This window comes from Pipistrellus kuhlii, unplaced genomic scaffold (genome assembly GCF_014108245.1).
Source record: "Pipistrellus kuhlii isolate mPipKuh1 unplaced genomic scaffold, mPipKuh1.p scaffold_m20_p_3, whole genome shotgun sequence".
Classification (NCBI taxonomy): domain Eukaryota; kingdom Metazoa; phylum Chordata; class Mammalia; order Chiroptera; family Vespertilionidae; genus Pipistrellus; species Pipistrellus kuhlii.
In genome coordinates, this window is record NW_023425529.1 from 18,374,125 (window position 1) to 18,386,319 (window position 12,195).

The 12,195-nt window shown below is 37.3% G+C and overlaps 1 protein-coding gene and 1 pseudogene across 1 annotated transcript; one reads left to right on the plus strand and one right to left on the minus strand.

Annotated features, from left to right (window-relative positions):
• The first annotated feature begins 913 nt into the window (after positions 1 to 913).
• LOC123653068 lies at positions 914 to 7,263 on the plus strand (annotated as a pseudogene).
• A 3,414-nt stretch (positions 7,264 to 10,677) lies between these two features.
• On the minus strand, positions 10,678 to 11,582 carry LOC118728642 (taste receptor type 2 member 7-like). The gene is given in 2 exon segments (XM_036455366.1): positions 10,678 to 10,743; positions 10,746 to 11,582. Coding segments are annotated over 2 exon segments (903 nt in total).
• Between the last annotated feature and the right edge of the window lie 613 nt (positions 11,583 to 12,195).

Genomic DNA, 12,195 nt, shown 5'->3' on the forward strand with positions numbered 1-12,195 from the left:
TCGTCTTAATAATCCCAAGAAATGTATTTATATGTTAGTCTAATATAATTAAAATTTATCTAAAGTAATGTGAAGTTAAACTTAAAGTTATCTAAAAATCTTTAAATAATTATTATAAGAAACTATTGTACATTATCTTCAAAATACCATTTTTAAAAAATTAATAGGACTTTTTCTGTACATTCCAGAACTGTACACATAAGAATTGTTCTTTCTGAAATTGGGTAGTGATGTCAATACAGGGACACCACATATGGGAAGCAAGTTGTGCTTTGCACAAGAGAGCAAGTAGTTCCATATAAGAGGATAACTAACAAGTTTAGTCATACTCTTCTGTCCAAGATCAATGCTTTTAATCTGCTCAATGATTCATTGCACAATATTGTTTTCTCACCCACTCATTATTCTGATCTTTTTTAGTTTTAAGATTCCCCAGTCCATTGGAATTATGAACTCAAGGGTATTCTGAATAATGATAGTCTTTGAGCCTGAAGGTGGTTTTAGCCTCTTTCTGGCAAATGCTTTCATTGTTGTTCTTTCATCTTGAGATTATATTTCTGTTATTTTAGCCTTTCATTTCATGATGGGGCTCATTCTACAGGAAAGTAATTGACATTTGTTCAGCTTGAACCATGTTGGATGTGGTAGTAAAACAGAGAACCACAGTTGTGAACTAAATGTTACAGAACAGAAGACAATTGTTAATACTTACGATTATGACAATAATAGTTGGGGAGGATAAACGATTATTTTAAAGAACTTGATCAACATACAGTTTTTCATTGAAGAGCTTACCCAGCCCTTTAAATCAACAGGCTGGCTGAGGCCCAAATAGCAAATCAGATATGAGTGAGAGAAGTCCATCCCATGGGCTTCAAAGGTAATATTGTCCTTCTTGCTCTTATAAAGGAGCATGGCTAAGCTTTCTGAAACATCAAGAGATTCCATGGGTTCTACCAAGATGTTTCTGCTCTTGTTCTCCATGGCCTTGCTGGCTCTGAGCTCAGCTCAGGATATCAGTAATGGTAAGAGGGGGGAATGGAGACCATATGAGGGATGGTGGGGTTAAAATTAATGGAAAGGGTGGAGTTTAATTATTTTATTTTCAGAGAGTAGGTCAATCAAGGAGGAGATAAAATTAGTTTCTGTTTTCTACTGATTACAAATATCTCCCTGAATATCTGGGCTCAAGTCCCAAGCAGTATCTTCATGGTGTGACATCTGTTGTTTTTAGATATATGGACATTCAATTATTCGCTCTGTGTGGAACAGGTCAGCTAAATTGAGTAAAAATTCTATAATTCATTTAGAGACATAATTTTCTTATATAAACCCTTAAACATTTTGAAATGAGAATTGTGATTAAATTTTCACTTATTTCATCATCATTTTGACATAAAGTAGGCACTATAAATTTTTTTTTCATTACATTACTTATTCTTTTAAAATAATTATAGGTCTGATCATGTAACTGCTTGGCAGGCATGCATTTACAATAAACCTAAGACTTACTAGAAATTAATAACTTCAAGTAATGATGGAGGAATTTATATATAATAAAAGAGGAAGGCTAAGTCTTTGTTAGTCTGTGACTTTTTTAAGAGAAGACTCCTGGCATATCTTAATGTTACCAAAATCCAGATAATTGTTTAAATAACTGCAAACATTAGGTATCAGACTTCTTGTAAAACAAATAATTGAAAGTTGGAATAAGAGTTTGTTTTCTTATGAAATGTTATTTCATTATATAGAAACATCCTAAATCAAGAAAATGGGAATACTAAATAAATACATAAAGACACATATGTAATACCTTAATCAATAAAGAAAAAACAATTCTAATAGATTATTTGAATTTTAAACCTGTTGTCATAACTAAGATAAAGTTGCTGCTGATGGGAAAGGTGCTTCTAAAATGATAATTTTGGATTTTTCTGAAATATATATAAGCCTTAATAAGCATCTATAAAAGGGTATCTATCTATCTATAAAAGTCTAAGTAACTGAACTACCAAACAACCAGTCAACTGGTCGCTCTGACACACACTGACCACCAGGGGTCAGACGCTCAATGTAGGAGCTGCTCCCTGGTGGTCAGTGCACTCCCACAGCAGGAGTGCGGCTCAGCTGACCCACCTGTCCTGGTGGCCCACCAGCCAGGCAGCAGCCATTCACTCCCTCAGTAGTCCTGCAGGTCCAGTCTCTGGAGAATGGCCCATACACCGACAGACCAGCGCTGCTGGCATGGTTCCAAGAGCACCACCTGCCTTCTGAAAGTCTGCCTCCTTGGGCACTGCAGCTGCTTCCCTTCCCTAGATGCTCTGCAAGAAAGAAACAATATAAAAGCAGCTGCCAGGTGGTTCCCGACAACCTGCGTGAATGTCAGCAGAAAGGATCCGGATCCCAGACCTACTGCACCCTGGCCCTCCCCAGCCCACCTCAGGATGGGTGCCAGATGCAGGGCTTATGGCTGGCAAGCACCACTGTGGCAGTATAAGCCTCTCATGATTAGGACTGACTGGGTGCGAGCCCACAGCAGGTTTAGCAGGGCTGGGATGAGTGGGAGCAGCAGGCAGGAGTGGCAGGCAGCATTGGACTGCTGGTTTCTGCTCAATCCTTGCAGGCCATGCTGAGGGAACCCACCCATGCACGAATTTGTGCACTGCACCTCTAGTTTTATAATAAAATCATCTGAGCCTTAAACTCTACACTTTGTGATAACTTGGATATTAGATGGAGAATAACAGTAAAATTACTTGGAAATATTTATTCTTTAAGTATGTATTGGGAATCTTATGCATGGGAAGTTTATGCATGGTCTTGCACACATATCATGTCATTGATTATTCAGACGAGATCGGGCGCGTTCAGGGTGGTATGGCCGTAGACTGTCATTGATTATTCAAAGTAGATTTTACCCATATTTCATATTCGAACCATAATCTTTGAGTTTAAATACTTCGAAGAGCTTACATAATTAGCAAGAGTTTGGGAGAGAAGCATTCTGAGCCTTGGCATACAAGCAATTGATGCCATTAAAAAGATGAACAGATTAATGTTTGTTTAAATGGGTTTTGGGCAAGTTCTTGAAGTAACCAACAATTATTTGAAAAATTTATCTTTTGGAGGTGAGAATTTTCTGTAGTAAAGTTCTGGCAATACAGACAATAAGCTATGTGGCTACAGTTGATTTTAATTCTCAAAATTTCTCTGTTGCAAAATGTCTCATAATATGTATTTTATCTACAACCATTGTTGTTCTCCATTTCATTATGTATAATACAGAATTAGTAAAATATTTGACTTCCTTTTCATCCCTGCTTCAGAATCAATGATCAGATAGATATAGGATTCTACTTTATGAAATATTGGTCCATTGTATTCTAACATATTAGTAGTAGTAGTTCTCTTAAGAATTTTCTAACTTCTTAAATTTAACCCAACTTGTCTTTATATAAATGTATAGCTGGGATCTTATCAAATCATATTTTTAATTTGTTTCCTTATTCTCTCCCCCCCCCCCCTTTTTTTTTTATTCTAGGTACAGATACTGAAAACTCACCAGGTAAATCCTTGTTCAAGAATGTGTTCCTTTCTTTTTTTTCTTCAGAACCCATCATACCTTTTTCTTTGCTTAGCATTTATTTCTTTAAAATCTTAAAACTGAGTGTAGGGAAGGGCTAAAAATAGTAACAAATCCTAAGTCTTAGTGGTCCTCAGTTTTATTGTTAGATATGGCCCATCTCCTTCCCTTTCACATTGGAATCTTCTGTGTTAGAGACCTAGTGTCTGAAGATCAACAGAACATGCCACCGTATGCAAATGTTTTCTATAAATCCTACAGACAAAGACAAATGATTGAATAATACAAATCCCTTTCATTTTAAGGGTGCTGTCTCCATTGACATTTAACTAATTTAAGTTATAAAAATACCATGTAATCATAAAGGTCTCATGCGATTTGACTAACATATTGTACTTATTCAATCAGTAAATTTATTATTGCAACTTACCCATTTACAGTGCTAATGCTTCATTCTTCTGTTATTGAAGCCTTGAGATCTGTTTAAATGATAAGATGCCTCAGGTAGATAAAACTTAAAGCCATTATTAACTGAAAACACTTCAAAAGAAAAATTTGAAGACAATTTTAGTGACATGGATATGAGTGTGTATAGGAGGGAGGCTATAAGAAAAGACCAGAGTGCGTGAGAGAGCTAATGAATTTTAAGTTATGTCACCAAAGAGTTGTAGAATTCAGTACCATAAATGAATCAATCAAAAATTTTCTTGCTCAAAAAAAACCCTTTACATACTTAATGAGTTTCTTCAGTTCATGACAGGTCAATGATCCTGGCATTAAGGTTATATCATTTTATACTTTATTCTTTCCTTTGTTCTTTCTTTGCAGAAAGCCCTCAAAGCCTCGAGGAAGAAATCCAACCATTAGGTGGGTTATTTTATTCATGTGTGTGTGTGTGTGTGTGTGTGTGTGTGTGTGTGTGTGTAGGGGAAGGGGCAAGTTATTTTGAATTCAATCAACTTAGAATTTTTAAAAATAGATTATAGAAACCTCTGGGTCACTGGTGTAATCCAAAATTTATATGATTTTTTACTTTATGTTTAACTTTCAAAGATTTTCTTCCTCAACCATTTTAGTATATAATTTAATCTTCTTAGTATATTGCAGAATGAGCATAAAAGACAAAAAAAAAATCAGTGGTTTTGCTTTAGATCTATAAGTTCTCTCAGGTCTAGAGAATATGGTCACTGCTTTACTTCTGATTTTTTCTTGCCTATTACCTGGCTTTGTAAGTGCATGGCTATAAGGATCCCTTGGTGTGTGGGGAGCTTTGATTATCTACATTGTCTATGCCAACATTAATTCGACAAAATTTAATACTTAATAACCATGGCAGGGTTCTATTCTTGGTACCAAGGATGCAAAGGTAAATGAACCACTGTTTCTGTCCTTAAGGAACTCAGGATGTAATGGAAGATTTCACTTTTAGACATAATGATGATCACCTTCAGAAAAGTGGCAAAAGTAGACATTATGGCAGCTCTGAGAAGGGGAGTAAAGGGAAGGCCTCCCACAGGAGATGCCATGTAATCTGGACCTTGGAGAGTGGGGCATGAGGGGAGGCAAAGTTAAGTGCATAACTAAATCTGTGCATAAAACAGCATTTCAATGGTCTAGGACAGTGGTTGGCAAACTCATTAGTCAACAGAGCCAAATGTCAACAGTACGATTGAAATTTCTTTTGAGAGCAAAAATTTTAAAATTTAAACTTCTTCTAATGCCACTTCTTCAAAATAGACTCACCCAGACCGTGGTATTTTGTGGAAGAACCACACTCAAGGGGCCAAAGAGCCGCATGTGGCTCGCGAGCCGCAGTTTGCCAATCACGGGTCTAGGAACACAGAGTAATCCAGTAAGGATGAATATAGGAAGATAAAGTAAGAGACATGGCTTAGTTCCAGATTACAAAAGATGCTAGGAATGGCAAATGGAATTTGTAATTTATCCTATGGACAGAAAGATTTTTGAATAGGGGAGTGAACCAGAAATTTATTTGTTGATCTGACAACAATAAAGAAAAGCAACTTGAAAGCCCAAACTGTGTCTTTTAAGCTTAGAGTGTCAGTGCCTGATGTAATTGGCATGCAATAAAGTATACATTGAATCACAAGAGAATGATTTTAAGAGTGATAACCATAACAGATTGGTAGTTACAGAATAGTCATGGGATATAAAGTATAGCATATGGAATATAGTCAAGAATATTGTAATAATTGTGCATGATGCCGTGTGGGTACTGGAAATATTGGGGGAACAAGGTATATGACTGCCCAACCACTTGGCTGTACACCTGAAACTAATACAAAATGACATTGAGTGTAAAAAATAAATAAATGTACTATTGATTAGAAAAAGTGATGACCACGAGAGCATGGAGAAATGATTGAAAGTTAATATAACAGATGGTGATTCAATTATAGATACCAGAAATTTTCAAAAGGATAAAATATAGGATGGGCTTTAAAATGTATACTTTCTATTGGTCTAAAGACCTAACAGTTTATAGAAGAGAGGGGAGAGTGGGTGTTATATGATTGCTGTGCTATTGGGAAGGGCAAGGTAGCTGATAATTTCCCCTATTCAATAGATTGGTGCCAAGATATCATGCGTATCTACACAGTCACTCCATCTGGTGGTTTCTCATGAAGTTATCTAGTGTTTTATAGATGAATTCTTGTATATCACAGTAAGCTTAGACTAGATGGCCATACAGAATAGTGGCCGAAACATCAAAAGGGGAGAATAACTAGTGATGGAGTGAACAAGAGGTGCTAAGCTAAATACATGCACTCTGAAGAGGCCAGGATTCTCTGCCCCTTGTAGACTCTGGACCCTAGTACCACTTAAAACAGTATTATATTACTTCTAACTAAGTTTAGGCTACAGTAGATTCCTTACTTGCCTCATGTAAGTTTATGGCTAACCTTTCTCTTTCCTTGTTTCTTTCTTTGTGAATATATTCACTTAAGAAGACCATAAAATTGATGAAGGACCCCCAGAGGGATCACAAGAAGAACATGGAGGTCAGCATGAAAAAAGAGACCAGGGTAACTATCATTGGTCTGGAAGCCAGAATGTCCAGGGAGACCAGGAAAGCTCACGTAGCCAAGGTGGAAGAGTTGGCCGAGGTGGTCGAGGTGGCCAGAGAGGCAAAGATGACCAGGGTAGACATGGTGGCCTTGGTGGCCAGGGTGGTCAGCGTGGTGGCCAATGACAAAGAAAACCAGCTAAAGATGGCTTCCAGTGATTCCCTAGGTATTAATTGCATTTCTACTCCCCAATCTAGTGAATTTCTTCCTGAATTTTTAATTTTTTGTTTTTATTTACTTGTTTTGATTCTTGTTTTTAACCACTCAAAATGTTTGTCCAAATTTGGCTTGCCACGAATCTCATTGCCTCAACCTTACACATACAAAAATATTCTCCATTCTTTTAAGAGCAAGTGTTACTTCTAACCTGAGGTTTTATTTGACTCTCTCTTCTTATATTAACCTAAAATTCTCCTAGTCCTGCCTCTCTTCCCCTCCTCCTCTCTTCTCCTCTACTACCTTCTGTCTCCCTCTCCTGGTTTCTTCCTCCCACCTCTACCTCCCCACTCCTCCTTCTTCTACTCTCTTTTAACTTTATGTGTTGTCTTATAATGAGCCTATTTTATTATAGAAATACCAGTCATAGAGCATGCTCAGGCTAATGTGGAGAGCGGCTACAGTGTTTGGACAGGTTCAAGCCTTGGACTAATGAGAGGACACAGTCCTCTCATGGCCACATGCAAGTCCCAGCTTAGAGGGAAGAGCCCTCCCAGCACAATTATAACCAACAGCTATAGTTGTAAGATTGAACCTATGGTCTGAACACGTGGCCCCACATGCCTAAGTGATATAGGCTGCAAGTAAACAAAGCTTGATCAGGTGTGCCCTAACTGGTTTGGCTCAGTGGATAGAGCTTCGGCCTACAGACTGAAGGGTCCCGCGTTCGATTTCGGTCAAGGGCATGTACCTTGGTTGTGGACACATCCCTGGTGGGAAAGGTGTGCAGGAGGCAGCTGATCAATGATTCTCTCCCATTGATGTGTCTAACTCTCTATCCCTCTCCCTTCCTCTCTGTAAAACAAAAACAACAAAAACAAAAACAAAAACTTGATCAGGTGCATATCATTGAGAAGGATCGAACCCATGAGAATGTTGTAAACATCTTGACCACGCCCTTACTTTGCCTCGTGACTTCTGGCTATAAAATAAAGACAAGGCTTAGCCCGTGGCTCTGTCTCTCCGTCAGAGAAGCAGCATCCCATCCAGACCTAGCTTTCATTCTCTTATCTGTCTTTCCTCAATCCTTCACCACCCCCTCTCAGCAGCACTGAACCTGGCTGAGCTGGCAGGGCACATGAGGTGCCCTGGGGCTGAGAATGCCATGCCCAACTCACCACAGGCTAAGTGATTATTGTATCTAAAATCTTTTTCTCTATTTCAGAAGTGATAGAGATCGACTGGTGAACATGGACTTTTCAGTGGTGTAAACATGGCCTTTTCTTCCTCCAACTTTGAATCACCAATAAAGATATAAGCATTATACCCTGGCTCTTGTTTTTCATTTAGGGCCATGGTTCTCAGTCAAGGGACAGTCAGGACAGGATAGGAGGTAGATAGTTCTGGCTGGACTCCAAATGTTCTGTATTGTGTAACTGATAGGAGCTCAGATTTCAATAATTGTGTAAGGACTTAGCTACCACCAATATTTCAAAGCAAAAAAAAAAAAATATATATTCTTGAGACTAGTAAGAGAGTTTTCCAAGTTTACCTTATCGATACACACCTCTTTTTCTCAGCTCAAATACAGAAAAAAAGACCTTGTAAAATTCTTTGATCTCTGACAGTCTTTCAGTGCATGTGTGCATATTATTACATTCCTGTGTACGTCTGGGGTTCAGGAGGGCCTTTAGGACCTGTTTACCCTCAGCATGCCCTATTGGAAATAGAGTCATTGTCCTTCTATCAACCAGATAAGCTTCCCATTGGTTTAGAGACATGCAGATGTACCTCAGCACTATGTTTGGTTCATACATGTTGACTCAATTTAAATTTTTTTTTGCATATATGCATTTGTAGAAATGGCATAAAGTAAAATCTGCCGGAATTAGGGAAGTTGTAAAGGAGAGTTAGTGTTTATGAGTCTCCCAGAAATTCATATGTTGAAGTACTAACCCCAGTGTCTTAGAATATGAACTTATTTTGAAATAGGGTTGTTACAGATATAATTAGTTAAGATGAGCTTATGTGAGAGTAGGTGGGTTTCTAATCCAGTATGACTGGTATCCTTATCAAAAGGGGAAATTTGGGTGTATTCAGGGAGAACACCATGTGAAGATGAAGATATACTTGGGTGCTTTTTAGAAGCTAAGGAGCACTAAAGAATGCTATCAAAACACCAGAGCTAGGAGACCTGGAACAAATTCTTTCTCAGAGCCCATAGACTGAACCAACACCTTGATCTTAAACATCTATTCTTTAGAGGTATGATAAAATAAATTTATGTTGTTTAAGGCACTCAGTTTATAGTACATTGTTGCAGGAAACCTTGCAAACTAATATAGTGAGAAAATTTAATTTTTTAAAAATATATTTGTATTGATTTCAGAGAGGGAGAGAGAGATAGAAACATCAATGATAAGGGAGACTCATTGATCCGCTGCCTTCTGCACTCCCCTTACTGAGGATTGAGCCCACAACCCAGGCACGTGCCCTGACCAGAATCAAACCAGGAAGCCTTAGTCAGCAGGCCAATGCTCTCTCTGCTAAGCCAAACCTGCTAGGGCTTAAAAAGATGTTTTTTAAAATTTATAGTGTAAGTTTCAGCCTATGCACCGTTAGTGCTCCTTAACAATTTTCTATTGTTTCTTTTAACTTATAAGGTATTTAAAAAAACTTACCAGCTTAATCAACGTGTTAATTTTTGCACTGTCAGATTCAGAGAAGAAAAATTAACATATGAAATTTAACATATGAAAGATAAAAGTAATTTTTATTTTTATCAAATTTATTGATCAGAATATTTATAAACATTTTTATCTTCTTCACACAAAGTCTATGACTACTGTAGACTGGTCAATCACTTCAAGATATTTTTGCCACAACATAAATGATATCTTATAGATGACTTATATATAATCTAAATATTATCCTCCTAGTTTATAGAGATGATCTGTATTGAATCAATATCTCCTTTGATAGTTTTGACATTTTAGCATCTAAAATCATAATTTTTTTTAATTGAAGATCTCATCTTATCAGGGTATCTTAACAATTAGTGCGTGACATAGTCTTAGTTTGCTAAAAGCAAACTTACACATGTCTTTTGTATAGGAAATATTCTTTAATAAGCAATAAATAGTTCTACTTAGGCTTCTGGTTTGGCCATTCTTATTTTATAAAAACTTTTTATATAAACTGTCCTTTCACACTTAGCATCTCTTTTTTCATTGATTCTAAAATAATTTTTGTACTCGCTGTGACAATATTTATTTTAATCATAATTTATGTTTTATTTGTGATTATAATCAGGATTAATTTCTGCTACATTCATAGAATTGCATAGCATTTTATTAGGAACTGCAACCTTACTGAGTCTTTTGCAAAGGTGGAGCTTATTTGGAAGATCTGAGAAGAATCTAGTCAGGACCGGGAGGATGAGCTAGCTACTTTTCATAGGAATGCAAAAGAGTAAGATGCTATTACAGTTGTTCTGAATTAGCCATACAATTTGCATCTGGACAAATGATTTAGAACTATGAAAATACACTCTCCTTTCACAGTTTGTTTTAATACATGTTTCAAAAAACTGCTGGGAAGGAGAGAGAGAAAAGAGACAAAGAGGCATAGAGGCAGAGATAAAGAGGCAAAATAAGCTATACATAGATTTTCTAAGTTATAAATATACTTCATTCATTTTAAGGTAATCAACCATATGAAATCAACATTAATGTAAGAACTGAAGATAATTAATAAACATTTTGTCTTCCTTTGTCCTAGAAAATGATAGTGCGTCTTCAGCTCTGTTTATGTAATTAAACATTTCTTCTCTTTAGTGTATGTGCTACTTCACATAGCACCCTTAGAGATGCTTGTCTTAACTTCTTGTTCCCCAGAATTAATATAAATGAATGGCTTGTAGGATAGATTAGAGCTATCAGTTCACCAATGAGCACAGCTAATTCAGTTTCTGGCATGAAGTAACTGGAGGTGGCTATGAGAAAGGACAAATAGTAGGCAATGAAAAGCAGGAGGAAGGAGATGAGAGCTTTCATGGCTCCCATGTGGGCATCTGTGCTGGGGTCTCTGCACCCTGTGGCATTGAGCTGCATCCGCCTGCTGTGTCTCCGTAGGGAGAGGATCAAAAGGAGGAATGAGACGAGGGACACAGAAAAGGGGAACAGCGTGAACAGGTTGAGATTTACCTTGCTGGAAGCATATTGAGCTTTATTTACCCTGCATCTCAAAGTTAAGTTTCTTTTCCACTTCCCCTTGACACAAAGCCTGAAATCATCATCCAAATTCTCAGCGGTGGGAAGGCTAATGAACACAGAGAAGGCAAAGCACACCAGTAGGATCCCAGGAATCGCCCTTTCAATTCTCCATTTCATCCAGAGGAAAAGAGGATGGAAGAAATTAGCTATCTTGAGGAAATAGAAAATGCTGAGGCAGGTGGCAAACCAGATACTTAAATGGTTGGTTAGTGTCCAGAAGAAGTCAACGATTCTCATTTGTTTACCAGTTTCATAGACGTCTGGATCCAGCACCAGCATAAAACAATCCAACATTATTATACACATTAGACAAATTCTGGATATGGCCAGACTTGTGAGGATTAAATCAATGGAAGCAATCTTCTTACTCTTCATCCAGTTCATGAAGTTTACCAATACAATAAATGCATTTCCTATGATCCCCACCGAAAACTCCCCAACTGTTATGATCATTAAGGTGCTGATTACTTCAGCTGACATGTTAAAACAGAGAAATATCCAATTTGTTCCTATTTGCACGGATGTAGTATGATAGCTACACCTACTTCTTCGATTTCGCTGTTATTTTCTTTATCTCTTTTAGTGTAGTCTGTCATATGATGGAGACTGGAATGGCAAATGAAGACGGTAGCTATCGTCACTAAATCCTAATTAGTCTTGACAAACAATGTGGTTGGCGATCCCTGGCCTGGTCACTGTATGTCCATTTACCTTCCCCACAAGTTTTACTTTTCCACATATAGTTTAATGTAGACTGAGCTACAGTTTGCCAAGATGCAAATTCAGTCGATTCCTGTTCATGGCCCCACACTGTCCTTCTCATGTTATAGTTTGCAAATTTTGGATTTATTATTCTGTGATGCATGCTAGTAACCTCAACAGGCGTGCCAGATTTAGCAAATAAAAATGCAGAACACCCAACTAAATTTGAATGTCAAATAAATAATGAATTTTTTTTTGTGTGTGTGTGTGTGTATGTCTCAAATACATGAGATAACTACTTCCAGAAGGTACTGAAATTCAAATGATTGAGTGTCTTGTATTTCATCTGGCAAACCTAAACCTCAAGCATTTCTGTTCATTGGAAAATGGT